We start from the raw sequence: 26,022 nt of genomic DNA, 5'->3' as shown, positions 1-26,022 counted from the left end.
CTGCACACCGCACCTTGGGTGGACGTTGCCGCAGCTGGATCTTGTGGATGCCGCTTTTCCAGCACTGCCAGCTGTGGATGACTGCACTGTGGACAAGTTTCGCTGCGATAGTGGCAAGTGCATTGCTCGGGCGTTGGTTTGCAATGGCAGGCGAGATTGCACAGACGGCTCTGATGAGAGGAACTGCCGTAAGAGCACTGTCTCTCCCTCTCCCTCTCTCTGTCTCTGTTTGCATTTAAAACAGCACTGCTAGACCATTGCAGGTTTTTTTTTAATTTCGCAGGGGCATGACCTGGTTTTGGCGAGGCAGACACTCAATCCTGGCATGCCCATCATTTCCTCTGCACTGATGCTGCTGAATCTGTTTTCTTTGTTATTTTTTTCTGAAGCATATATACTCATCTAGTTCTGGTTTTTTTTAAAAAGCTAGCTGGATCTTTTTTCGCATACTTGGAACTCATTCATAAATTGCAGTATCATTTTGCAAACATGGTACAGTGGTTTGTCTCCAGTGTTAAGGCACCCATGGTCCCTGCATATTGTATGTAGCTGAATATTTAAGCAGCAACTGTTGCCAGATTCTTGCACATAGCCGTAAGCAGCTCAACCAGGAGTAAGTCTCTGCCTATGCCAGTGTGCACCTAGGAGTTGCCTATTTTAGGCTAGCCTTGCTGAATATAGGTACAAGCCTGCTCTTAGGTACCTGGGATGAAACTGTTGCATTGCTGGTGCTGCATGCAGCCCCTATTTTGTGATATTCACTTGGTGCAGCTGAACTTCTCATAACACTGAGTGCTAGCATTTTCCACAAGACTTAAAGGCAGCCATTGGGCACCACTGGCAAGGCAGGCTGACATAGATCTTAGCTCCAAAAGATGGGAAATGTGACACGTGAAAGCATTGTCAGTGACGGCATGAAAAAAGCCTTAGCATGGTGTAAACCATTCAGCGTGCACCATATATGTAACATTATTCGCTAAAAAAAGGGCAATAAATTGCTCTGTAACACTAAGAACAATAGGTTTGTGTTCACACAAGGTGCTTAAGCATACCCTTGATACACATGTGAGTATTAAGCAGTAAACAGCTATCAAATCCATGTCTTGCCACACACATGTAGGTCCGCTGTACCAAGCACTTAGAAAGTTAGTTCAGGAAGTAGACCATAAGAAGTTGCAATTGCAAGCGGTCAACACTATACCTAATGAACCTGCTAAGTAGCTGCTTAACATGAGTAGCTGTCATTTTACTCATGAGCTGCTGCTTCTGCTGTAAACATTGTGGCAGTACTCCATTGCTTAATGAAAGGCACCCTCATCACTGTTTTATTTTTTTTTTTCGCGTGGCCTTATTTCATTGGAATGGCCTTTTTGCATCATGGTGACAATCTAGCAGTGCTGCTTTATGTGAATTAGGCGCTGTGCTTCCATACTGGTTCACTGTCCTGAGTTGCTTTTTGCTTCCGGCCTCAGTTCTGTTGGGTTGCTTGGTGTCACAGTTGCATCCTGCAGCCGTTTTTATTTGTTTTCCTTGCTGGCTGCAAAGCTGAACTGAGCCCTTGCTGTTCACACTGCAGCTTGCCGGCAGGGGCAGTTTAGGTGCGGAAATGGCATTTGCATCAAGATGGAAAGGCGCTGCGATGGCTACAATGACTGCCAGGATAGGACTGATGAACTTGATTGTCGTAAGTGCTTGGGAGTTGGCTGACTCTTCTGGCTATCGTTGTGAAAGTTGGAGCAGGTATTCTGCCTGGCAAATGTTTGCTGCAGCATTGATTAGAGATGTGTGGGTATCGGGCTGTTTGCTTGCTATAGTGGCATGTTTGCATACGGTACATGAAATCTGTGGTACCTGTGAAAATGAATGAGGCATGTGCAAGTAGGTGCACTGTCATCGTAGGGTTTAAAAGTTCTAAACTCTTTGGGTTGGCTCATTTGAAGTTTTTTTTTTCAAGTACTTTGTTACCTGTTCCAATCATTCAGGCCAGTAAAGCACCTTTGAGGCTGTTTATGGGTCTCTGTACTGTAGTTTTTGTTATGTTCGAACAGTTTGGATAACTAAAAATGAATACATAAACGGTTGCTTTTACTGGGAGTTATTTTTTTTAATGCTCTATCACATTGCCACTGCTAGGTGTGTAGGAAACGAGCTTCGGCATGTATGCCTAAGCCTTTTAAATAGCAATGTCACTGTACACTCTTCCAAATTTGTGTTGTGGATATGCACTACATGATAAGATGAAGTTCCATTTCAAGTCTTTAATAACTCATTGTACAAAATAGAGAATACTCTGAATTCAAGTCTCTTGTGTACCAACCTGCACTGAATCCTTGTGAAGTTCTTGTGGAGTGAGTTGTGCAGTTCAAACTTGCAATTTGATTATCTTTCCTTTATCTTTATGAATCAGCTATAAACAGGCCAGTGTGCAGGTTCAGCATGCCCAACAGCAAGTTCTCTTCAGCTGGCATGTTTCAAGGCTAAAATTTGGGGTGCATTCTGAGCTGTGACCTGAATCGTCATGAACTTCTAAGTAGCATGCAGTGTCTCTGCTTGGCCGTCTTAAAAGCCTTGAACCATGTCATAGAAGCTCTGATGAATTGTGTGCACTAACTGTCCGCACTTGGCAAATAATTATATTTCTTCAAGACTAACTTGCACACTGTTACAATGTTTCAGCTGGGGTCTGCAAGCCCCAAGAATTCCGGTGCCACAACGGCACATGCCTCCCTGAACGAGCTCGCTGTGATGGGCGGAGAGACTGTCCTGATGGATCAGATGAAAGCCAGTGTGGTGAGTTGCAGCTGTGAGCTGTTCCACTCTTCAGTAACGACAGTTTGCTCTGGTGCTGGGAGGGGGAGTGTTGCGGGTGCTGCATAAATTGTTTGCAAGATGCTCATTTCACCAATTCAGAGTCATTGGGAGCTATTCTTCACTGTCCTCATTTCAGCTCCCAGTTGCAGGCCTGATCAGATCCGGTGCAGTGGCGGTGGTTGTCTGAGCATCACCCGAAGGTGTGATGGAGTTTCTGATTGTCCCAATGGAGAAGATGAACTCTCCTGTGGCAGTAAGTTCTACCCCTTTTTTTGCCTTTGGTGCAATTATAGGGGTTAAGTCGGAAGTGCACCGCAAAACAAACTGAAGCTTTTGAACAGTTTTAAATAGAATGCATGATACCTTTACATTAGGCATGTGCAAATAGTGGTTTTTTTGGTTTGAAGCGAATTTGAATCTAATATTAACTTTCTTCAAATATTTTCGAAGCAAATACTTCGAATACTTCTAGCGCGCAAGATAAGTTGAATGGCACAATAGGCATTTTAAAAATAATGTGTTTTTCAAACACACAAGGACATTACCTAAGAAAAAAAGATTGCCTTGAACGTCATTTCACTCATTGAAGCGTGTCGACGCCCTTCAGAAGGGGCATTGAAAATTGGGGAGTTGGCTTACATGCGGAGCAGACACATTTGTGGGGGTGTGAGACCTATTATGAGACCCCTGAGTGCTGGCTTAATTGTGACTGCATCACTGCACAGCTATTGCTTTTAAGCGACTACTCCATGAACGCCTGCTATAGAGTGCTCAGCGTTCTTCATTAAGGGGTAGCAAAGCTTCAGCGCGCAGTGCCCCTCCCCGCCCCCCCCTCCCTCACCTTCCCAACCCCCTCCCACCCAGGCTCCTAGGGTCAAAATGCAGTGCAAAGGTGACTTATGGTTCTAAACATTTATTTCAATGGTCTTGCATCATGTACAAAATATTTTTGAGCAGTAGTTTTTAGTAGATTGGCAGTATTGCATGTCCATAACCCTGCACATTAAACTATGGTACAGGTCCAAAAGAATAAATGCATGGGGGAAACTTGCTGCCTCCCCCCGCGCCCCATGTGTGCACGCCTATGCCCACTAAGCCTGAGCACCGTGCGCCCAGTGCCAGGCGCCGGAAAGGGGCACCCTCCACAATGCGCCTCGTGCTCTTCCTCTAGTGCTCGCGTCGTCACGCTTGATTCATGAATTTCACGTGGAGAAGGGCGGCTGCAGCACCTGCAGTCTGCTCAGTCTCTCCGTGGAGATCGAGAACCACGCGCCCTTCGATTAGAGCGCGATCCGCAGCTGCTATTGCGATCAGATTCCGTGGGGAACCATTGCGCATGCACAGATCGCCCTGAGGACTTCACAAGGCTGGCGGCGCACGGAAGCGGATCGCGCTGTTGTAAATATCTCTACTGATGCACGTTACCGAGCACGGTTATGGCACATGCGCACCGCGGGTAGCGCGGCTGCGGACACCTGACAAGTACAGATCTGGGCACCACGCTTCCGCCTGCTCGCGTCTGTTGCCGCGATCATGCGCAGACCAGTTCCGGCATACACGCAGGAGTGCAGGCATGTGACGCGGCTTTCCATGTTACGCGCGTGCAGTGTTGCGATCCCGGAGTACAAAACAAGGTACAAAAACTTTATTCGCTCGGGATGAATACTTCGAGATTTCGAATATTAAACATTCGGTTCGAATCGATTATTGAATAGTTTTTAACACACAAACTTCAACAAACTTCAACACACAAACAATCAAGCATTTTTTACCTGCAACTCCGTTGGTTAGCCATTCTCTTTGGAAGTGTCTTGATAGCCTTATAGCTTTGAATGTGTATCTTCTCACCTGAAAAATGGCATCTGTGAAGAATATTCCTCTGGAATTCAGGAAACGGGAACACTGCATCGGTCCACCAAGGCAAGAGGCAAGCGTAGTAGCTGGTGCAGTTAGGCCGGTGCTACTTGCTTGTTCGGCTTTTTTTTTTCAGACAAAGCACCACCTATGTTCAAACAGTGTTGTTTTCGCAGAAACTCTGAAAAGTACTTGGATTGTAAATGCGCAGTACTTTTGCTGTGGGTGTTTATAACACATCACTCAGAATACGCATGGATTTGTGTCATTATAAAACAGCACCCTCTGAAGGCGCATAACCTCTGCCAAAATGGACAGTTGTAAAATTCGGCAAGAAGTGTCTCAATATTTAATTTTTTTTTATACAGAAAGTTTGTCTAAATGAGGGCTTCAAAATTTTTTTTTAGTTAATATTGTGCTTAAGATTGGATACAAAATTAGACTTGATAGAGTAAAGCTGGGCGAATTGGCACAAAGTTACAAGAACAAAACCAGTAGAATGGATGCAGAATGTGATGAACACAGGACGACGTGTCGTCCTGTAAAAGATTTGAGACCTTTTGGTTATTTTGGGAATTCGATGTGGCATCTCTTGGGTTGTCAGGGTGGACGGGGTCAGTAAATGAGACAGCCCGGCGCACTTTCCTTCTATGCCGCGACAGTGGTGGAGTCTCTTCCTGCTGTTCAGGAGAGGGAAGTCTTTACTTGCAGATGACCCATTGATACATGCGTCAAGAAAGGGCACGAGTGGACTGGAGTGGCAGCTGTGCATAGAAAGGGAGACAAAACGTACCGTATGCGCACGGATACCATAATGCTGCACCGAGCAAGTGATGCGGCTGTGCATTAGTTTTCCGGGTCTCTCCACGGAGGGTGCTGATGCACAGACGCAGTGCCTTCTAGCCCAGGTTGTCTTCCCTATACTCCTTTAAGCTATAGCTAACAGCATAGTGGTAGGCTGTTGTGGACTAGCAGCAGTTGCAAAATTTAGGTTTTTTTCTCAAGACAGATGCAGTTGTTGGCTGATGCAAAGCACTCTTTGGGCACTGTTTGTTCCTTTGTTAACTGTATGCCCACCAGACAGAGTTCACACCATTTGGACGTGCAGTTTAGTGGATTTTTGGTCTGTGGAAATCACTATAAACATTACTTTTCAGCCGGAGCTGAAGAGTAGATCTGAAGATTCACTCATGCTTTTTTTTTCTAGATGGGCGTGCGTGCCGACCTCATGAGTACAAGTGCTTATCTGGACAGTGCATTGATTCTCGACAAAAGTGTGACCGCTTGAAGGATTGCCCAGATGGTGATGATGAGGAGAACTGTGTCGATGACACTAAGAGTAAGCTTCTGTATCGCATAAATATTTAATTTCTAGTATATGCTACTAATGACTGTCACAAGCAATTTGTTCTATTGTTAGGGCTGCAGAAGTGGTTGAGCTGTGTTTTATTTGCAATTAGCACTTCAATAGATTTCATAAATGTCCTTTCACATTATTATCTGTTAGTTTTCAATGTCATTACGGTAAGCTCCTTAGGTAGAGGCTACACTATCATTGCAGTTTATGGGAAAACAGTGCCTCTGCTTTACATTTGTGAAAGGTGCCACTGCGTGCTTTGTCCATGCCACGATGCAGAGCCCTTATGCCCAGAGGCAATAAACAACGCTGTCAAAAAAAAAAAAATCTCTGGCAGAATAGTTGAAGGGCTAATTGCACCAGTAGCTAGCAACCTCAACCTCTTAGTGGTGGTTGTTTGTTGCAAGGAATTTCACTGAGTCAAATTCTTAATCCCGTAACCTAACCCTGCATCTGTGCATGGGGCCTTATAGTTCTTGTATTGCTTGGGATTTTTCATGCATGTTAAAAAAGTTTACTTTTTATAGTTGTTGGAACTAGCCACTTTCCTCGAAATCTAAGCGAAAAAAGGTGCGGCAGTAAAGTATGAGGACGAGGGGCCATATTTTCCGATACATTTGCACTTCCCCCAAACCTTTAACAGCCACAGGCACCTTTCCTTGTCCAAGTTAGCTACATTTGCAGCCCAGTGGTTATGGAGTTCGGCTGCTGAGCTCAAGGTTGCACGTTTTATCCAGCCCACAGCAGCTGCATTTTGCTGGAGACTAAATGCAAAAGTGTGTGGCGAGATTTTAGTGCAATTGGAAGGGACACTGAGGGCAAATTGGAGATGGCCTGTATCAATAGAATACAACATTCGGACGACACACTGCTCTTGGTGAAAACCGAGCTTTTCTTTAGCTAGGAAAGGTAAAAAATGAATCACATGTTGCCAACCCCAGCCATTTTTACAAGCAAGATGCTGTGTGTTGAGAAATTATTTAAGGAACTGATCCGTGCCATTGCCATTGACATTGCTTTTCACATCCAAACAGTGATCACGGAACCTTTTAGTGTGGGCATCACAAATTTGAACTGAGGGGCGGGCAAATTTTAGTATGGTTTTCTTGGCAGTAAATGAGACTTTTCTTGCCAAGACATACCTCAACATAACTAGAAAGAGCCACAGTGTCACTTTTTGCAAAAGAAAATTGCGTGAAGCTGTCAGAAGTGTCTATTTTACAAAAGAAAACCACAGGCAGTTTAGAATATTCTCTTCGTTATGAAGCCCTTCCATTACAGCATGTCCCTGTGTTGTTTTCCCACAAAAAGAGCCATTCTTTCGTCTCTTGCAGAGGTCGGCATATCATGCTTGACTGCAGTGTTCAGTGTCTGCGTTCTAGAACTTAGTGATGTGCATATAATTGTCCTCTTACTAGGGGCGTGCAAATAGCACTTTTTACAAGCTGAATCGAATAAAAATCGAATAGCAAGAGAACCGAATCAAATATATATACTAATATTCACTACTTGTGTGAATATTTGTGCAAAATGAGCAGTCTAGCAAAACATTAAAGTGCATTCTAAGGTGCTGCAGTATGGTGCTATAAATAAGACTCGAGACTAATCTCCACTGAGGAGTCTGAACACCAAGTTAACCCTATGACAGTCAAGTTTTACGTATCGGAAAATTGCATTTCGTGGGTTCAATCTCGGCCACGGTTGCATTCCGGTGGGGATGAAATGCTAGAGGCCCGTGTACTGTCCAATGTCAGTGCAGGTTAAGGAACTCCAGGTGGGCGAAATTTCCGGAGCCCTTCACTACGGCGTCCCTCATTGCCTGAGTTGCTTTGGGACGTTACGCTATGAACCCCCCTCCCATAAACCAGAAACTAGAGTGGGCGACAGCTACCTGTGATCAATAGCCTGAGACCGGGCGTCAGGGCAGGGTTTGCTGAACTTGCCTGGGCCCTGCTGCATCGTCCTACGCTAGATGCCATGTGTGAGCGTTTTGAACGCCGCCACACAAATGGACCGTATCGCGGCACTGAACCCTTCATCATGCGCATACTGGCAGGATGGTACACAGTGTCGCTGTGGGTTCTGTCTTTGGAACAGCAGTCGAAGATAAATGTGGAATGAATTATTCAAATTTTGTGCCAATTATTTGAAAAGTATTCGGAAAGCTTAGAACAAATTCATTTCATTCTGTATAACTTTGAACGCAGACTGTTTGATTCGTTCAAATAATTGAATAGGAGGATATTCGATTTGCTATTTGAAGTTTTCGAATATTCATACACCCCTGCCCCTTACATGTTCAGTGCACTTCCAGTTGGCTGAGCAAGCCTTTTGAAGCACTTTTTTTAAGTTGATCGCAATAAAATTAATTCTGTGCAGTCCCACATAGTAGTTATGGTGAGGATTAAAGCAGATGAAATGAATTATTAGAGACCAGGCGGGGTGGCCGTGTTTTTGGCATGGCTGCTGATCCCAAGGTCATGGGTTCAAGTGACACTGCACAGCACAAGTAGTTTTTGTATTTCGCCTCCATTGAAATATGGCGGTAGCAGCCGTATTTTCAGTGGGGGAAAAATACAAAAACTACTGTGTGATGTCGTCGCATGTTAAAGAACCCCAGGCAATCAAATTCCTCCATTGCTGCATCTCTCACAGCCCATGTGTTGCTTTGGGACGTTAGACTCCACAATATAAAAATCCAATGATCCGTTTTGCGTTGACTGTACAAATTGCAAAATACACAGTGGCACGTGCAAGCAGATGTAATTTTTGCTGCATGATAAAGCTGTATTTTATTTTCTGGAACATTGCACTCAATTCGCATTCAGAGGAGCTGGTGGAATAGCTGTGAGTGCTAGCCACTTAACTTTATTTTGTATGTCGCTGCATTTATTTGTGTATGCAACTTGTTTGCTTTGTTTTGTTTAAATTTCTGGTCTGTTTTTTTTTTCTTAGCATGTAGAGAAGATGAATTTCAGTGCAGAGATGGAACTTGCGTGCCAAAATATTTACGCTGCAATGGTCATGCTGACTGCAGGGATTCATCGGATGAAACAGAATGTCGTATGTTTTGTTCTCTTGTTTGTTTTATTGATTATTGGTTTCAGGTGTTGCAACACTGCCTGTACTGGTAACAGAACCTGTGCAAGCTTAAGCAGTCTTGTTATGAGTTACTTAGTTTTGACTCTTTGATACTGTACATTCCTTTGTGGCTATTGTTTCTTTTATCTTTTACTTGCAGTCTTTTACGTGCATGCTTCAGACAGTAGTTTGTGCCACATTCCACGATCTGCTTTTAGGCTTGCATGCTGCTTTGGAGAGCTTGTTGACTGATATGCATACTCGAGCGTAGTTTGCATGTGGAGCTGGCAAATCTGGCATGCTTTCTTTGCAAACATATAGATGACCCCCGGAAGCAGCATGTGTCAGTCTTCCGGTGTCATAACGCCGACGAGTGCTTGTGCCAGGAGTATGTCTGTGATGACGAGTATGATTGCTCTGATGGATCGGATGAATTGTGTGGTATGTTGCTGCTCTTGCTTTACCTTTGCCTTCTGCTTCTGCATAAATCTATAAAACCCATATCTGAAGTGCGCATTTTCTTCCCATAGTTGGGGCCAATTAGTATGAGAAGTACTAAATCTCATCTGACAGCTGAAATTTCATATTTCGCTAAGATTGAACAGCATTCACGGTGCTAGTTTGCATAAAAAGGGCCCAAGTATTATAATTTAACATTGATCATGTGCAGGCTTTAAATGCCCAAATATTTTAAAGCATCTACTGTAGTTGTTCCAGTATATAAAGGTTTTATATTCCTGTAAATTGCAGTGAAAATCGAGTTAGGCTATTATTAAAACAACACTTTGTTCTGTATCTGCAAAGTGGTTTAGTCTAGTTAAAGCAAGGATGCTTGAGTTGCCGTCTGAGTCTGCATTATTTTCAGATGGAATAATTTGCTGGATGTGTCACACAAACATGGGAAGGGAAGTTAAAATATGTTTGCACATTGGTTAGTCGCACAGTTTGACCTCGTCTCTCCAATGGCCCATTCGTTTTAAAGGTGTGCACTTTGCTATCAGTGCCTCATCCTAACAGAGCTGTAGGCTTAATTGATGATTTTTCGTAAGATTCTGCAGTACATCATGGAAAATGCAATACAATGCCTCTGTTGTGTTCTCACCTTTGGTTTTATCATTTGCTGCCCCTTCCATGGGCTTTAATTTATTCCTTGAGGTGTATATGCCAAGCAACTTGAGAAATGCTGCGCTGGCATTGTAGGCTGTTCTCATTTCTATTTAGGGCTTTTCTTTCTGGTAAAATGCTTTCTGGAAAATTGGCTGCCTTGACATATGTTTCTCTTAAAACTTGTCTTATTGGGCAAGGTACATCATTATAATAGGTGCAAAGAAAGTTGCTGTTCTTTGTATTTGATGGGCTTTGTTTAATGAGGAAATGAATGCAAGGTATTTTTATGGTGGTTTTTATAACTATTGCCTTATAATTTGGAGCTGATAACCTTGTTCAGAATGCATGCTTGTTTCAGTAGAACAATGCAAATTTATTTACTTCTGCCACACTTTGTGCATCGGTGCAAATTGCAAGATACTAGGGGTGTGCGAATATTGAAAATTTCGCATATGAATCTAATGTGATTATGAAGAAAAAATGGCTTCGAATGGTGAATCTAGTATCTGTTCAGTACAAAAAAATTCATAAAATGATAAACAAGCAAATGTTGTTGCCCTTATTTTTTTTCAATGTAGTGTATGGTCTCTGCAACTAAAATAAACAAAACTAGACTGCCTCAGTACCGTATAAAAAAACATGATGTGCACAGAAATGTATACTATTGATTAGACAGCATAACAGTATCCAAACTGTAATAAGGTCATGCAAAACAAAATCCATAAATTGACAAGACCGGCAACAAAAAATAGCATGATGACTAGTAAAACCTCATTCATTCAAAGTTCAATTAAGGGACCAGAAGAAATGCCTAGTTTATCCGGAGGCCTAGGTTTATAATATTCCCCGCGCCCCCTGAAAAAAAAAAAAACCTGCCGAAAATGCGAAGATTTATGAGGCAGCTCCATGGCGCTAACGCCTGCAAGCCAGTGACGAGTCGCCTGTTTTAGAGTGCTGGAAGAACACAAATGCAAGCAGGGCCCGGGGAACACACGCTGGCGTCGGAATGGCGAGACTGTTTCTAAAAAGGAAAAATAAATCACCTGCGACGCGCCAGGCGGCGTCCAAGAGCCGCGCGGAGCTGGGATTGGACTACCAGCGAATGCGCAGGCCACAGTTGCAGTTGCCGCGGGGCAGCGGCGAAGGTCGGAAACCGAAACTAACCGTCCAGAATATTTTTTGACCGAGCGACAGGGGCGTTACGCTCACTAAAGAGGTGCGCGGGTTACAATGCACCATGCAATAGGCGGGATTTTTAGAGGATTGCTTAACTCGACGCGTCCCTTGGGGAGGCTCCCGCAGCATTCCGCAAGTAGGCTTTCCCGCATAGCGTAGTTTACGAAACGGGATGGCGGATGTCACGCTCGGAGACTCATGAAGTAGACGGGACGCATACTTCGGATTTGGCATTAAATATGTAACGTATTATGGAAGGATTGAAAAAGGCGCCATTTCGCGTTGCGATTGTTCGAAGCGGGCCGTCAGCCACCTTGTTCGCAGCACGGGTGATATGTGGGAAAGCCCACTTACGGAATTTCGCACGGTGTCAAGCCTAGCGGCGCCAGAATGCGATCGGTCCGCGTGATAAACTACGGAGAAGAAAGGGGTATTGTTTCCTGGAATTTTTAACTCTGTCATCGGCTAATTTGCCCAGATATTGTGGTTTTGCCACAGTCGAATTTATGAGTCTGCACAGTTTTTGATTGATGGTGAGTACTCGGGAATTTTCGAATATTCGGAAATTCTCGATTATCAATTTCTCGAATACGAATCGAATATCAAACGTATTCGATTCGTATTAGAAATTTTGAATATTTGCACACCACAAGATGCACATATCAAGGCAAATTGCAATGCAAATAGCATTGATGTACAAAGTTTGACAGAAGCATTAAATATTATCACTTTTTAAACAACGAACATTACATGTACGTGCTTAAGATGGGGGCTTGCACTGTGCTTTTAAGTGTTGCCATAGATTCTAGTGCTTTTAGGCTTGCATGCTTGGCTCTGGGGAGCTGGTATACATGCTATGCTGGTTGGTGAACGTGGTGTGCATGTAGTGCTTGCAAACCTAGCATGCTTTTTTTTGTAAACATGTAGATGCCCCTTGGAAGCAGAATATAACAGGCTTTCAGTGTCGTAACGGTGAAGGATGCATTTGCAAGGAGCATGTCTGTGATGGGGAGTATGATTGCTCTGATGGATCGGATGAGTTCTGTGGTATGTTGCTGCTGATGCTTTGCTTTTGCCTTCTTGCTTACTGATGTTCTGTATAAATGCATAGAATGGAAGTGAATATGTAAAGTGCGCATTTTCCCACTTGCAGCTTTGATGGGTGTGAGCATGTGTAGTCTCAGACAAAAGCAGACCTCACTTCATGGCTGTCCAATGGAGGCTCCGCACATATCTGGAGGACTGCTTTGATGTTGCTTTTCAGGTGTTGCAGAAAGAAATGTGCACTTTTTCTTGAAATGCATGCTTCTGAACTCAGATGGTACCACAGAAATCCCAAAGCACAGCCCACAAACTCTCTAGGCCAAGTGCAAAATTAGCTCTTTGCTCTGCATGGGCTTATATATTTAGCACAATTAAAATTGTTGCAAATGCAGCAGGTTATTTTTCTGTGGTGTTGATAGTGTAGTAGACCCTGTAAGAGCTGTGAATGCACCTTATTTATTTTCGACTTGCTGATGTAGCAAGGCTGCTCATATGCACTGGCTTTGTGCTACATGGCTGAAGTCATGGCTTTAGGCGTAGCTGTTTCGAGATCAAGAGGATTTGCTGGGCAGACATTTGCTTTTTTTTTCAGCTTTCCATCCAAAACTTGTGAAACAATCTATTGGCTAATGGTAAAATCTAGGAAATCAGGTTAGCTTTTGTTATGTGTTCTTTGCATATTAAGAGACATGCTCTTCACAATGTGTCAGTATTTGTCTTTGTAAGTTCTGTAGGCTTGTAAGTTGTGATCAGTGGAATGCACAATACACAACATGGCATGGGCCAAGTGGTTGAGCATCCGCCTCGTATGCGGGAGGTGCGGGGTTCGATCCCCAGTGCCGCCGGGTACCCACCGGTGATACAATGGGTACAAGCTTTCCCCTGGTCTGGTGCTCGGCTTATTTAGGGTGAAATGCTTGGGAAATGGGTCTCTGACCCCACCTTGAGAAGAAGAAAAAATACCTTGTGACATGGCGCTCTTTGGCCATAGCTGCCCTTGCGCCATAAAAATCCATCATCATCATCAACAACATGGCATGGAAAATGTCACTAGACACTCTTGCTATGTCCTCTTCTTTGTCCTGTGTCATGCACTCATTTCATGGGTCTTTTTATCCATGCACCATGAAGTGCTACATGCTAAGCAAGTTGAAACTGCTGACTTTGAATCTTTGGGTTTAGGATTTCCAGTGTGTGCTTTTGTTTTTCATTCAAATGTATTCCCGCAAGTTGATTGACATTTTGAGAGGTATGTTAATGCGGGCTACGTTACTATGTGATCCATGTGTCGAAGGCGCTCGCATTTAGGCAATTTTTGCGCAGAATATGCCACTCTGTTGAGGCACCATTATAGGTGTAAAGTCAGTTGCCATTTTTTTTCATACCTTTAATGAATGAGCTTTTTGAAATGGTAGGTTAATAGCATCAAGGTAATTGTGATTGTTGTTTTGGCTGCATTTTGTTTTCTGATTTTTGTGGTTCATCTTTTTGTTCAGAATGCAAAGACAACGAATTTCAGTGCGGCAACAGAAAATGTATTGATATACGGAGGAAATGTGACAGGCGTGTTGACTGCGAGGACTTTTCGGATGAGGCCAACTGCGGTAAGAATCTTGTAAATAGGATGTATAACTGTCCTCTCAAAACATATGGCACTATATATGTGATCAAGTAAGCAATCTGAAAGGTGCCATAAGTGAATATAGCCTCATTGGATTTTAATACCTTGCTAATAACAGCCTTCTTCCTATATACTGAAGACAAAAAACCAAAGGTTGTGGAAGAGTGTGTGTGCATATTGCATATATTTCCTTAGTGTCTAGAAATCCACAACTTCTAGTTCCAGATGGCCTTTCATTTTGTGAAATGGAAAGCATATAAAGATGATGCTGTGCCATGTATCGAAGTGATATAATGAAGGCTATGCTATTAATTTTTTTTTTAGAGTGCCAAGACAATGAATTTCGTTGTGGCGATGGTAAATGTATTGAGGGCAGACGGCGGTGCGACGGTACAGCTGACTGCAGAGACTACTCCGATGAAACTAGCTGTGGTGAGTGGCCTCCAGATGGCACCCACAAATAGTTTTCTTTGGTCATTGCTTTCCTGGATGGTGGTGGTTTGGCCTATTTTCATTTTTACCCCCCAAATATTAGGCCTGTACTAGTTTATCACTGAAGGGCTTTAGGTGATTGCAGAATTTTTATGCAGTGGTATTACATCTGTTACAATTCTGCAGCAGTCAAATGCTGCATGCCATGTAGAAGTTTCTCTTGGTGCAGCTCTTGGTTAGTGATTTGGGGAGATAAATGCTTACTGACTTGCCCAGCTGTTCATTGTGGCAACCCTGTTTTATTTTTGAGTCGCATGGCTGCATACAATTGAGCGTGTGACCCTTAGTGTTGGTTCGAGGCCTGCCTGAAGGCGTGCCTCTCACGGGACTATTTCAGCTTGCAAGGACAACGAGTTTCGTTGTGGAGATGGAAGCTGCATTGACATCCGCAGAAAATGCGACGGAACTGCAGACTGCCGTGACTACTCGGATGAAAGGAACTGCAGTAAGCAAGTTTGCCTTGCATGAAAGCTGGCGTTGATGATGCAGTTCATTTTAAAATGGCCTCTGAACATTTTCAGCTGGTGGTCTTTATGACACAGCAACCTTGCTGAATAATTGAACACAGTTGCATGGTTGTTTTTATTTGGGAGAGCAAGGCACTTCGAATGCATTTGCTCTATTCGCGGCACAGCTGCCTTGTTAAAAAAAGCAGACTCACGAGGGCACAGTGCAGCTATGCTGCAGGAAAGTGTCAAATGACCATGTACCCTGACTGTTTGAGGGGCATCTTTTGGTGTCTGTGCCAGGCCCAAAGGCACACGTTCAGAACATATTTGATTCTAGTGATTAAGAATAAATTTTTAATAGTTTTCATGTTCACTGACTTCGGCACAGCACCACTTAATGTACCATTTGGCACAAATACAAGCTTGAAGAAGCATACATGCACATTTACTCACTGTTGATAACATTCTTACCTTGGCAGAAGTGTTCTTGTTTAGTTTTGTTCTATCATGACTTCATATTCACCCCTGTTGCTGAAAAGCAAACAGCTTCATTAGTAGTATTTATGCGTAACATGAAGCAGGCACCAAATGTAAGGTTGACATAGCACATATTTTTGTCAAAGCTCCTGTTTTGGCCACATCAGATGCCCTTGGGATCTCTTGACAGAGCATGGGTTTTCGAATTCTCATTCAGTTCAGCATGCATTGAAATGGTTTCTTTGCTAACTGTTTACAAATATGTGAAGTTCATGCTGTTCAAATTTACATTGCAGGCAAATTCTTCCTTAATAGATGCTTTCTGGTCAACAGCATGCTGTTTTAGACATGCCGCACTGCCGTTTTTGTAGTTCTGCATTTTTTGTTTCATTCAGTTTCACCACTTTTGGGGGTTCATCATATTTTTCTATCCTACACTCCTGCCAGGCTGCAAGAGCAATGAGTTCAGATGTGGAGATGGAGCTTGCATTGACAAATCTAGACAGTGTGATCGCACGCCCGACTGCAGGGACCACTCCGATGAGCGCAACTGCCCTGGTGAGCTCCTACAGAAATTCTACATTGCTTTCACATCAACCAGTTGTAGCATGTCCCTAGATATTGACTATTTAGTATGCACATTCCTATTGAGTGTCGCTCATTTAGTATGGATGTTTGTTATGATAGCAGGCAAACATATTCACTTTAAAGGGGGCGGGGGGGGGGGGGGGGGGGTGCGGGTTAGTTTTCAGCTTATGTTTAACATTTTGCTTTTCATTGTTCTATTAGCCAGGCCAGGGCTAATGAATGTGACTGAACAGAAGCTACATGAGGAATGAATATGTATAGGACTTCGCAGTATCAGTGGTTTATGGACACTTCCTCCAAGAAATGGGTAATCAATTTGCAACAGTAACTCAGGAGTTTTCTGGCTCGAAATTGGAACTTTACTTTGCCCACTTTCTTGCACCCTCCTTAATTCTTAATGTGACTCTTACAGGCCTGCTCCAAAAAAGATTTTCTTGGCTGGTGGTTTAGCATTGCTAAGCACAGACATGTGTGAGAGCACATTTTAAAAATGTGGACAAGCCACGCCATGTACCACCAAGTGCAGTTAAGGTGTCCACTGACCCAGGGAGTCAGTTATACTTTACTTTCTTCAAAATTATGGGAGTCTGCAACGTTGTTAACACCAACAGAGGCCAAGGCCAAAATTGTCATTGCAGCTTTACACAAAGAATGCCAGTGGATATATTGCTCAAGTGCTGTGTTTATGCAATAATGTTGTCAACACCAACTTGTTGTTTGCTCCAGTGCCGCGTTTCTGCCAATGCATGTAGTGCACATTTGTCAATACTACCAGGTAGCTCAAAGCGCGAATGAGGTGTCCACTGACCCAGGGAACCAGTTATGAGTTTCCTTTCCTTTCCTTCCTGTCTCTGTGGCTTCACATCCACGTGTGGATTTTTCAGGGTAGGAGGCTAATAGTGCTTTTTGTACATGGATGGAAGTTGATGAAGACAATGTGTAATGCACAGCATGAGAATGGAGGCATGATCAGTTGCGGCGATAGCATATTGCTCTTGTACAGTGGCCAGGGAAGATGATCTGTTGGCGCCCCAAGTTCAAAACCCAGTCGCGACTTTATTTTGATTACTGCAGGTATCTGAGAGGCTTCACACAAATATTGCTCTTTTCAAGATTGCTAGTGAAGTAGTGCTTTTGCACTAAAAGCATTCTCTAGAATGGAGCCTGCTAAAGTAGAATGTCCACTTTAGAAGCGCATTTACGCTGTTGCATAACTGGCTGCAGGCAGTTTGTTTTCCACCATTGCATTCTTCACTTTCTTGACATTGCGACAAAAATTTATTATGCAGCGAAGTAGAGTTGGGTATGGCCGTACCATCTGCTTTAAAGAGCTTAAAACCTGACTGGTCTGGAATTTTCTTGCTTATGTCTCGTATGCCATAAGTTTTAAAATGGCCTTAACACAGCCTCTTAAATGCTTTGTGGAGATGTTCTTTGTGGTTGCTCATTTCTTTTTCCTTTTCAACGCGCATTTTTGTTTTACAGAGCTCTGGTTTGCTTTCTGCTCCTTGAGAGCTGGTAATTTTTCTCCTGTATCTTGATTTTTTTTATAAGCATTACCTTCAAGGATCCTATGGCACTGTTCACACGAGGCATATCTGATAGTATCAGACATTCTCACATATAACTGCATACCTACTAGCTCCGTGTCTGGTGTTAATGCTGGCCCTTTATAGCAATGCTTATGGTTGGATGTAACTTGGTGGGATTTGTTGCTTGCTGGTTACTGCATGTGGAGAGGTAAGCATGATGTATGTCCACCCAGTTCCAGGTTGCTCTGCCTCGCAGTTTAGGTGTGGTGATGGGCGATGCATTGACATTAACAAGAAGTGCGATGACAGGGTAGACTGCCCAGACTTCTCTGACGAAGCTAACTGTGGTATGTACTAATCTGTTTTGCATGTGGTAGGCTACAAAGGCTGAACTGCCATAGTGCCTGTAATGTTTATAGGCACCTGCACTTTTAGGTGTGCGTCCCTCATAGCCTGGGTTGCCTTACGACGTTAAGTCCCCATAAACCAATCTTTTAGGTGCCTGCATGATCCTTTCAGTGAATGAGCCTTGTTATTCATTAACACATTTCAGAAGTGTCACGAAGCATTACTTCATAAAACATCCATAAAACATAAGATTTCATCTCATGCCTGGATTCATCTCCAGTGTTAGTTGCACTTTGTTTTCCACCTCACTCTGAAGCTAGTCTGTATACTTTCACTGAGACTACAGCTCGCTTACTTTCTGAAGCAGGGAGGCAGATTCTTGGCTGCCATAATAAAGGTGCTTGCATATATATGCTTTTTTTTGTGCTAATCCATGTTTTCTTTTTCAGTGTCCGATGCTTGCCGATCGGATGAATTTAGGTGTAAATCTGGCCAGTGCATCAGACTTGCTGGCAAGTGCAATCGCCATACAGACTGCTCTGATGGAAGTGATGAAGAAAACTGTGAGTGACATCAGTTTTCTTTGCCACAAGGAGCCACAGTAAGGACATGTGACATAAGCCACTAATTTTTGCGATGTGCATTTTTACTTTTAGGCTGCACTGCTGATGAATTCCAGTGCAAGACCGGAGAGTGCATAGCGAAGAGCCACCGGTGTGATGGCCAGTATCAGTGCCGGGATGGGTCAGATGAACTAGAGTGTAGTAAGTACTTGTCATTTGTTTCAACTCGTTCTTAGCAGACATCAGACACTGAAGCACATAAGACACGGATGTTACTCATTCCTCTAAAAACAATACATATGCTTAGTTGTACTGTCCGGTTGAATTCCAGCAAAACTGTGCCATACTATATGCCAAAACTACAGTATGCCAGAACTGGAGCTGCTGCAGTTCTGTTCTGGAGCTGTCACCAATAAAGACATTGTTTTGCAGTCGGTTTGTACCACAGGCACCATGCATTGTCATTGTGTCAGCCATAAGAGGGCACGTAACAGCATGAGCTTAGAAAACTTTACTCATTTTGATTCTTTTGATTTAAAACAACTGGTGACAGCTCAGTTCTTTTAAGTTGTTTTTGCTCTTTTCTTTAAGCAGTCAGATTCTGCTGTAGAAGCACATTGGAAATGACCATTTTTACATCTTTGCACAAGAGGCTCAGAATATTTTCAGTGCATCGCATGATTGTAGTAGTGCAAAGTTTCCACGATTCCTATAGCTTAATTTCTACACAGTTCATTGCTGCTAACTGCCCTGTCCTCTTGCTGATCACTATTTCTGCTCATTTGTTGCCTTGCTCACTCACACATTCTGCTCTCAATTTCTTTCCTTGCACGCTGCAGGGGGATGTGGTCACAGTGAGTTTGGATGTGGCGATGGGAAGTGTGTGGAGGATTTGCTCAGATGCGATGGTTACTATGACTGTGAGGACTTTTCTGACGAGCAGAACTGTGGTACTGATTGAATCTACTTAATCAACACTTCTCTTTACAAAATTGGGGAAGATTTAGAGTTGCTGGATAGGCGCCACAGAATCTTGCCTTCACTCAAGCTGTTCATGAACTGATGGCATAATTCCACATAAATTTTCTTAGTGTGCTAGCACTAGAGCTTCCACTCAGCCACTTAGCCATTGTCTTTACGGCCCCTCAGTGACCTTTACAACGAGAACTCTAGTTGGGCTAGTTGGTTCATGATTCACAAAGAAAACTGCACGAAATACGAAGGCAAAAGAGAAACACGGCTGGCGCTGGTACTGTCGTGTTTGTTTCTCTTTTGTCCCCGTATTTCGCGCCGTTTTCTTTGTGGACCTTGAACAGTTGGGAGGCTGGGTGCCGACTATATGAGTGGCAGGTGGTCCACCTAGATTATGTGACCTTGTCATGTCGTTGCAACCTGCCTACCAGATTGTGAGCAAACTGCCCTCTGCGGCAGGTGGCAGTTCAGTTAATGATTAGTCTTGAGAGGTTACTCGGGAAGAGCAGTCTAGGCCGCACAAGGCCCATCGGTGGCAGCACTTGCCATTCCAGGGCAGTGGTGCATCACTTAAATGCTGCACCACTGTACTAGGAAGGGTAGGAGGACTTTCAGCGATCTATGGGTGTAAAGAAAAGAATGACCAATTCCGCATATGTAGTCATTAATCCATTAATGGCATTGCAGCAATCATACCCTTAATATGGAGCTTTTATGTCCCAACCTGTTTCAGTGCGCTAGTGCGAAGTCCCTAACTTGACAATTTCGTCTTTGTCTGACGCTTGCTTGACGTTGAAAACCAAGCCTCAACCTAAAATCAAAGTGAAAAACAAAGTGCTAGCACACCTAATTTGCATTTGACGTAACCATGCTAAATCATTTATTTTTTGAGTGTACTTCAGGCAATGTTAAGTGTTACCTCCAATGCGAAACAAAAGGAGATATAAATCTCCTGACTTGGAGTTTTGCTGCATTTTTGGCTTAAAATTCGTACCTTAAGAGCATTCTGTGCAGAAGATCAGCATACTCATTTTGTGCCATCTACTGTGTTACTGTTTAAAGGTTGAGTGCATGCATTATACTTTAGTGCAGCCTGAAGTAGTTCAGCATGCTAGCATGTTAAAATGTGCAGTATGACTAACTTCATGATGTGTTACTTTGTGTAACTTCATGTGAAACCTGATGATGCTTCCTTTCTAACTTTCACTTCTGCCTTTCTCCTGTCACCTCTCTCCTGTCGCCTTCAGAATCTCACCTCTGCAGGCCTTCACAATTTCGATGCCAGTCAGGCCTCTGCATTGACAGAGATGAGTTTTGCGACGGCGTGCCTCATTGTCCTGATCGGTCAGATGAGCTTAACTGCTGTGGGTTTCTCCCGGTTAATTCATTTGTGTGCACATTTATAAAAATTGCTGGCAGCTGTGATTGAGTCCTTTGAGGTTGAGCGGAGCATTTTACATTTCGTGCTTAATTTTTATACTGCAGTTCTTTTAGTTCTTTTTACTAGCTTTGTGCTATGTTGGTCTGGAGCTTCACTAGACTTAGCGTAGTGTTAAAAAGTGATTTCAAATAGCTTGAGGTACTATTGCATTTAATTTCTGTCGAGGGTGCTGCCTAGTTAGTGTCGTTTCATCATTGCCCTTGTGTAATACTTCTTCACTTGTAAAATGGCCTCTGTCATGCATATTCTGCTCAAGGCAAAGGCATAGAAAAGAGGGTCAGAGGGGAAATATAAATGAAATAAAGTGGGTTTCATTAATGGCCATAATTTGTTCTTGTTTACAGAGTAGCTTGCTTTACAAAATATATAGTAAATACTAAAAGTACTTAAGAAAGGTGTGAGAAAGTGATTCTGTTCCTAAGTCTTGCAGAATGAAAAAATTAAATCCTTCTGCTGCATGACTCGCTTGATTTCCTTCAAGGCATTAAAATTTTAGCAGCGTTTTTTTTTTTATGGCGACCTGACATGCTGTACCTATTAACTTGCTTGAGTTTGTCTTAGTTCCTTTCTTTCTCTTTAGCTGTGGCATAGTTTACTTGTGTGCATCTTTCTAGGTTCAGTCAAAAAGAGAAAATTGCAATGCTGCAAAGAAATTTTTTTCTTTTAGGGACATGCCAGCCTGGACAGTATGTATGCGCCAATGCACAGTGCATTGAACGATCCCAGCGATGTGATGGTCGTTTCGACTGTACTGACTTTTCTGATGAAGCAGACTGCGGTAGGCATCAATTTTCAAAATAGCCTTCGCCTTAATGGCTAGGACAATGTAACATTTAGCTTGCATTCACTTTTTTTTCTTTTACAGCTCCTGATGCCGGTGTGAACATCAGGGTGTACCCAGAGAGGCAGACAATTAGACAAGGTGATTACCATTTGTATTGGCATTCTGTAAAATGGGCCGTAGAAGTTTGTGGTATCGCTACTTTGATGGTTTCAAACTGCTGCAACTGTTTGCAGGGAACGTCAAGGTACTGACTGCTAATTCTCATCTCACTACATTGTGACCTTTACAGTAACAGGGAGTACAGCACTGTCTGTTTCAGTTAAAGCTTAGTGAAATGTGAGGTCTGCTAATATAATGTTTGCTGCCTTGTAATGTACTATGCTGCCACTGGTGTGTTCATCTTAATCTTTCTTTTTTTTTTCTCCCAACAAGTGCATTTCAAATTGCGCAATTCAACTGAATTGCAGGGATGGAAAACTTGGGAAAGCAAAGTGGAATACTGACTGCCATTATAACAGCTTTTCACTTTAGTTCATGCAGCTAGAGATGGATTAGGCACACATCAAGACATTCATTCAAACTAGATATCTCTTGAAGTCTTATGAACAGGGCTGCTAAAAGTACCTAAGCAAGCATTTGACAGACATTGGGAAATAAGGTTCAATAGGTAATTTGAAGTGGAAAGATTTTTAAAAATTGGTAGCTCCCTCTGACATTTGCATTTTTTGTATCATTGCTGTCTATTTGCCAGGTGGTAAAGGTGGGTCTGCAACCTTATAAAGATTAAAGTTTGTAATATTCATCAAGTTCTCTGCGGAGCATCAGAGCAATTTTTTTTCCAGCACCTGCTTATCCAGTTCTGCATTCTCTTACTGGGTCCACTTGGTGGTGGGTGACTGTTTTATTGCCTAAAATTTTGGATCAACAAACATTCTTACTACTCTTTTAGGTATCCTTCATTCGCTCTTTCTTATGTGCTGGAGCTATTTACACAACACAAACTTGTATGCAGATCGAATTGCAGCTGTGGCAACCGCATTTCGATCGAGGCAAAATGTGATACACCAGTGTACTGTGCAATGTTGGTGCACATGAAAGAACCCCAGGTCGTCAAAATTAATTTGGAGTCCTTCACTATTGTGTCACCTGTAGCCCACATTCAGCTCCAGAACACTAAACCTCCCATACCATTTTAGCGGTTAGTGATCAGGTTCTGTAGGCCAGTATAAATGACAGAAAATCCAGTCACTGCTTATGCTGTCACTGTGCACAAATGCCAGCAGGACTTAACAGCTTCCTGTCATGTTGCTCTTGCTCTGATCAGTGCCTTTTATAGTTTCCTCCAGATGATGCGGCAAACTTCAATAGTGGCCCTTCTCTCTCTTTACCGTGTCACTGCCTGTGCGAGCTCATGTCTGCTTTGGCTCTGTGCTTGCAGGCCAGGAGGTGGTGTTCCGCTGCCGAGACGAGGGTGCCAGGCGCTCCCAGGTGAAGTGGACCCGGCCAGATGATAGCCCACTGCCCCCACAGTCGACCGATGCCCGTGGCAGGCTGACCATGCCCAACGTGCAGCCTGACCATGGTGGCGTTTACCTCTGCAAGGCCGTGGGTGTCCCAGGCTCCACGTCGGGGGCTCAGAAGGCTGCTTACCTCACCGTGCAGCCATGTAAATATCCCGATCACTGTGCCCCTGCACCGCGTGTGCTTTGATTCCGGCCTCCTTTAGTCGCCACTGGCTGGCTGGCCCCGTTTAATGCAAGTCTGGCGGCCTGGCGTGTGGCTGCTTCCTTACACCCTTGGCTTTTAAAATTTTTTTTCATTGTTACTTGCGAGCCTTTTTCTCTAACCTCAAATTAGTGCCTAACCTGAGATGTCCCAATCTCCAATAGCGGTGGAAAGCAAAGAAAAAATGCAGGCTTGCTTTTTTTTTGACAGCATTGGGCAGTGCTGTATGCACTGCTGACATCCTTATGTGCAAGTGTTGTCATCATCATAGCTACCTGCATTGAAGCCATTCTTTTGTCGGCATGTTTAATACTAGTTGCCCCTAGTTGCCTGTGTCTAACTGCGGTAGTTCGTGCCCTTTTGTACACAGCGTTAAATCTTCTGTAACAGTTCCTGCTGCATGCATACAAATAATCTGTGAATGCAGATTGATTCTTGGAGACAGGATAGGTCGATCAGTTTATCGCTGTGCCACCTGACACCCTTACATGAGTAGTTCACCTGGATTGTGCGGCTCATTTGTAGGTGCCCGTTGCTATCTTTAACCTGACCCTGAAAAATATCTCTTTAGACAGGACATTGCACATTGTCATCGCAATGGTTAGTGATTGGGATATGATGCATCCACAATAGCCTGTTTTATTTTTATGCCTGCAGGCTTTTGACCAGATTAGCCTACATTCATGTAAGGGATTCTAGTGCAATGGTTGCATGCTGTCATAGGCTACCTTTTTTGATTCTGTAGAACTTCACACCTTCTGTTTAGTACCATATAATGGGCTTGCATAGGTGTTATGACGAGCAGTGTATGTGCCATGTAGTGCCATTTCAAGCGATCCTCTCTGTGGATGGCACAAGTGTACCTATAGAATTCTGGCCTCTAGGCCAGCCTTGTGACTCGGTCGTCGTGATGCCAAATATAAATCTATATGCATTATACAGTGCTTGTTGACTTCAGGTGCCATCATAGGTTGTACATGCAGTGTATTGCCTTTTGAGAAGCTTATTTGCAGTGGTTGTGGTTTTATTGGATGTGCGGCATTTTTTGTGCCTGACCAGATGCATGGCCTTTTTATACGTATGTGTGAAAGTTCCTATCATTCTTATTAAGCATTCCATTGTTTCAGTGGTTTGAATGGTTGTGTGTGTGCGCAGTTGGTTGCCAGTGTGAAAAGTCTTAAATGAGCCAGTGTTATTGAGCATTAAGTGCATGACAGTCTGGCCAGGTTAAGAGGTGTAACCTACAGAAAGTACTTGTGTAGTGTACACATCTGTACTGTCGGACACTGTTCCCCAAGATAGCTTCTTTGAAATAAAGCATCAGCCTCTACAGATATCAAAGTTATTGTGTAAAACCTCTGCATTGAACTGCTGATTAAAATGTCAGGTTTTGGTACCTCACTGCTGCAGGGCACCCTGTATTCATTTCTTCATGGAGCTGTACAGAGCCAGTACATGTAAAAAAAATGTCTATCTTCTTTATATCCTGTGATTCTTTAGCCGTTATTGTTTAATGGCAGCAAAGACTTATGATTGCTGTTGGCCTTGCATTGTTTTGCTACATCCCTTATTCTCCATAACTTGGCATCGGCAGTACTGCTAGTCATTTATACAGCTTCTTGTAATGCCACGGTTACACTAAAATAAACTGTGTGCTTGTACTTGGATGGCTTTGTCTTTGACAGTAGAGGTACGCAGTACTACCATCTAAACTTTGCTTCTGGAGCTTTACTAATGATAATGTTTGTGTTGGTGCATGTAGGTTTGCCGCATTATAAAGTATTTTTTTTTAACATGGTGGCATATCTTCTTCATTGAATTAATGCCTCAGCTGAGCCCTACTATGGAGACTTCCTACCAAAAATCGATCCAAATACCTATGAAGGTACTTACACATATGCATTGAGCTGTACTGCATGTATGTCCTGTGCATGTTGTAATAAACAGTACTCATATTAAACCATGTTACTTGAGCTTCTTTTACTAGTTGCAGTGCTACCTTCACATGCTGCTTATGTGTGCCACACAAGCTGACACTAAAGCAACATAAAGAGCATAACTTTTAAACACCGTGTGGTTCATGCCTAATATCTATCAAACTTATGGGGCTGGCATTCACCATTAATTTGTGCTTTGATTTTTTTTTTGCATAAATTTTTTTGCTAGAAATAACGCTTCAAAGCAGCTTAGCTGTCTACACTGCACATGACCTGCAATTAGCACTTACCAGTGTGCTCATTCTATCTTTCAAGGCTTTTACTTCATATCTGAAATAAAGAGCAAGTCAAGTTCTAGTAAAATCGCCTGTAGATGAAAGAATGTTGAGTTCAGTGATTTCTCATTTCACCGTGCAGATTTTGGTAACTTTACAAGCATCTGTCTAAAATTGCTAGCTCCACAGGCATCTGCAGTGATGGACATGCTTGATACAGATACAATCAGACTTCCTGGTCTAAACTATTGTCTTTAGATACCATTCCTTTGTAAGAAATTGGTTTCACTGTGGTGTTTGCAAACTTTAATAAAATTATTGTGTATAATTATCTCTACTCTATTTCTACATTATATTTAAAGCATTAACCTTTATTTTTGAGCTCTAC

General features: G+C 43.0%; 1 protein-coding gene across 50 annotated transcripts in view; it reads left to right on the top strand.

The window, feature by feature from the left end:
* LOC144120523 (basement membrane-specific heparan sulfate proteoglycan core protein-like) overlaps positions 1 to 26,022 on the top strand; it is a 329,407-nt gene that overhangs the window by 202,252 nt on the left and 101,133 nt on the right. For 24 of the 50 annotated variants that reach the window (XM_077653040.1, XM_077653039.1, XM_077653038.1 and 21 more), the window contains 18 exons: positions 63 to 188; positions 1,577 to 1,684; positions 2,677 to 2,790; positions 2,948 to 3,064; positions 5,873 to 6,004; positions 8,978 to 9,085; positions 9,425 to 9,544; positions 12,314 to 12,433; positions 13,927 to 14,034; positions 14,376 to 14,483; positions 14,881 to 14,988; positions 15,917 to 16,027; positions 17,823 to 17,936; positions 18,387 to 18,500; positions 18,594 to 18,701; positions 21,581 to 21,691; positions 21,779 to 21,835; positions 23,136 to 23,363. In XM_077653040.1, coding sequence (XP_077509166.1) covers positions 63 to 188; positions 1,577 to 1,684; positions 2,677 to 2,790; positions 2,948 to 3,064; positions 5,873 to 6,004; positions 8,978 to 9,085; positions 9,425 to 9,544; positions 12,314 to 12,433; positions 13,927 to 14,034; positions 14,376 to 14,483; positions 14,881 to 14,988; positions 15,917 to 16,027; positions 17,823 to 17,936; positions 18,387 to 18,500; positions 18,594 to 18,701; positions 21,581 to 21,691; positions 21,779 to 21,835; positions 23,136 to 23,363 — 2,112 coding nt within the window. The remainder of the gene's footprint in view (positions 1 to 62; positions 189 to 1,576; positions 1,685 to 2,676; positions 2,791 to 2,947; positions 3,065 to 5,872; positions 6,005 to 8,977; positions 9,086 to 9,424; positions 9,545 to 12,313; positions 12,434 to 13,926; positions 14,035 to 14,375; positions 14,484 to 14,880; positions 14,989 to 15,916; positions 16,028 to 17,822; positions 17,937 to 18,386; positions 18,501 to 18,593; positions 18,702 to 21,580; positions 21,692 to 21,778; positions 21,836 to 23,135; positions 23,364 to 26,022) is intronic. The other 26 variants (XM_077653043.1, XM_077653042.1, XM_077653041.1 and 23 more) reach the window with 11 other exon arrangements.

This window comes from Amblyomma americanum, chromosome 2 (assembly GCF_052857255.1).
Source record: "Amblyomma americanum isolate KBUSLIRL-KWMA chromosome 2, ASM5285725v1, whole genome shotgun sequence".
Classification (NCBI taxonomy): domain Eukaryota; kingdom Metazoa; phylum Arthropoda; class Arachnida; order Ixodida; family Ixodidae; genus Amblyomma; species Amblyomma americanum.
The sequence above is the reverse complement of the archived record's forward strand: the minus strand, read 5'-3'. Positions and strand labels throughout refer to the sequence as shown.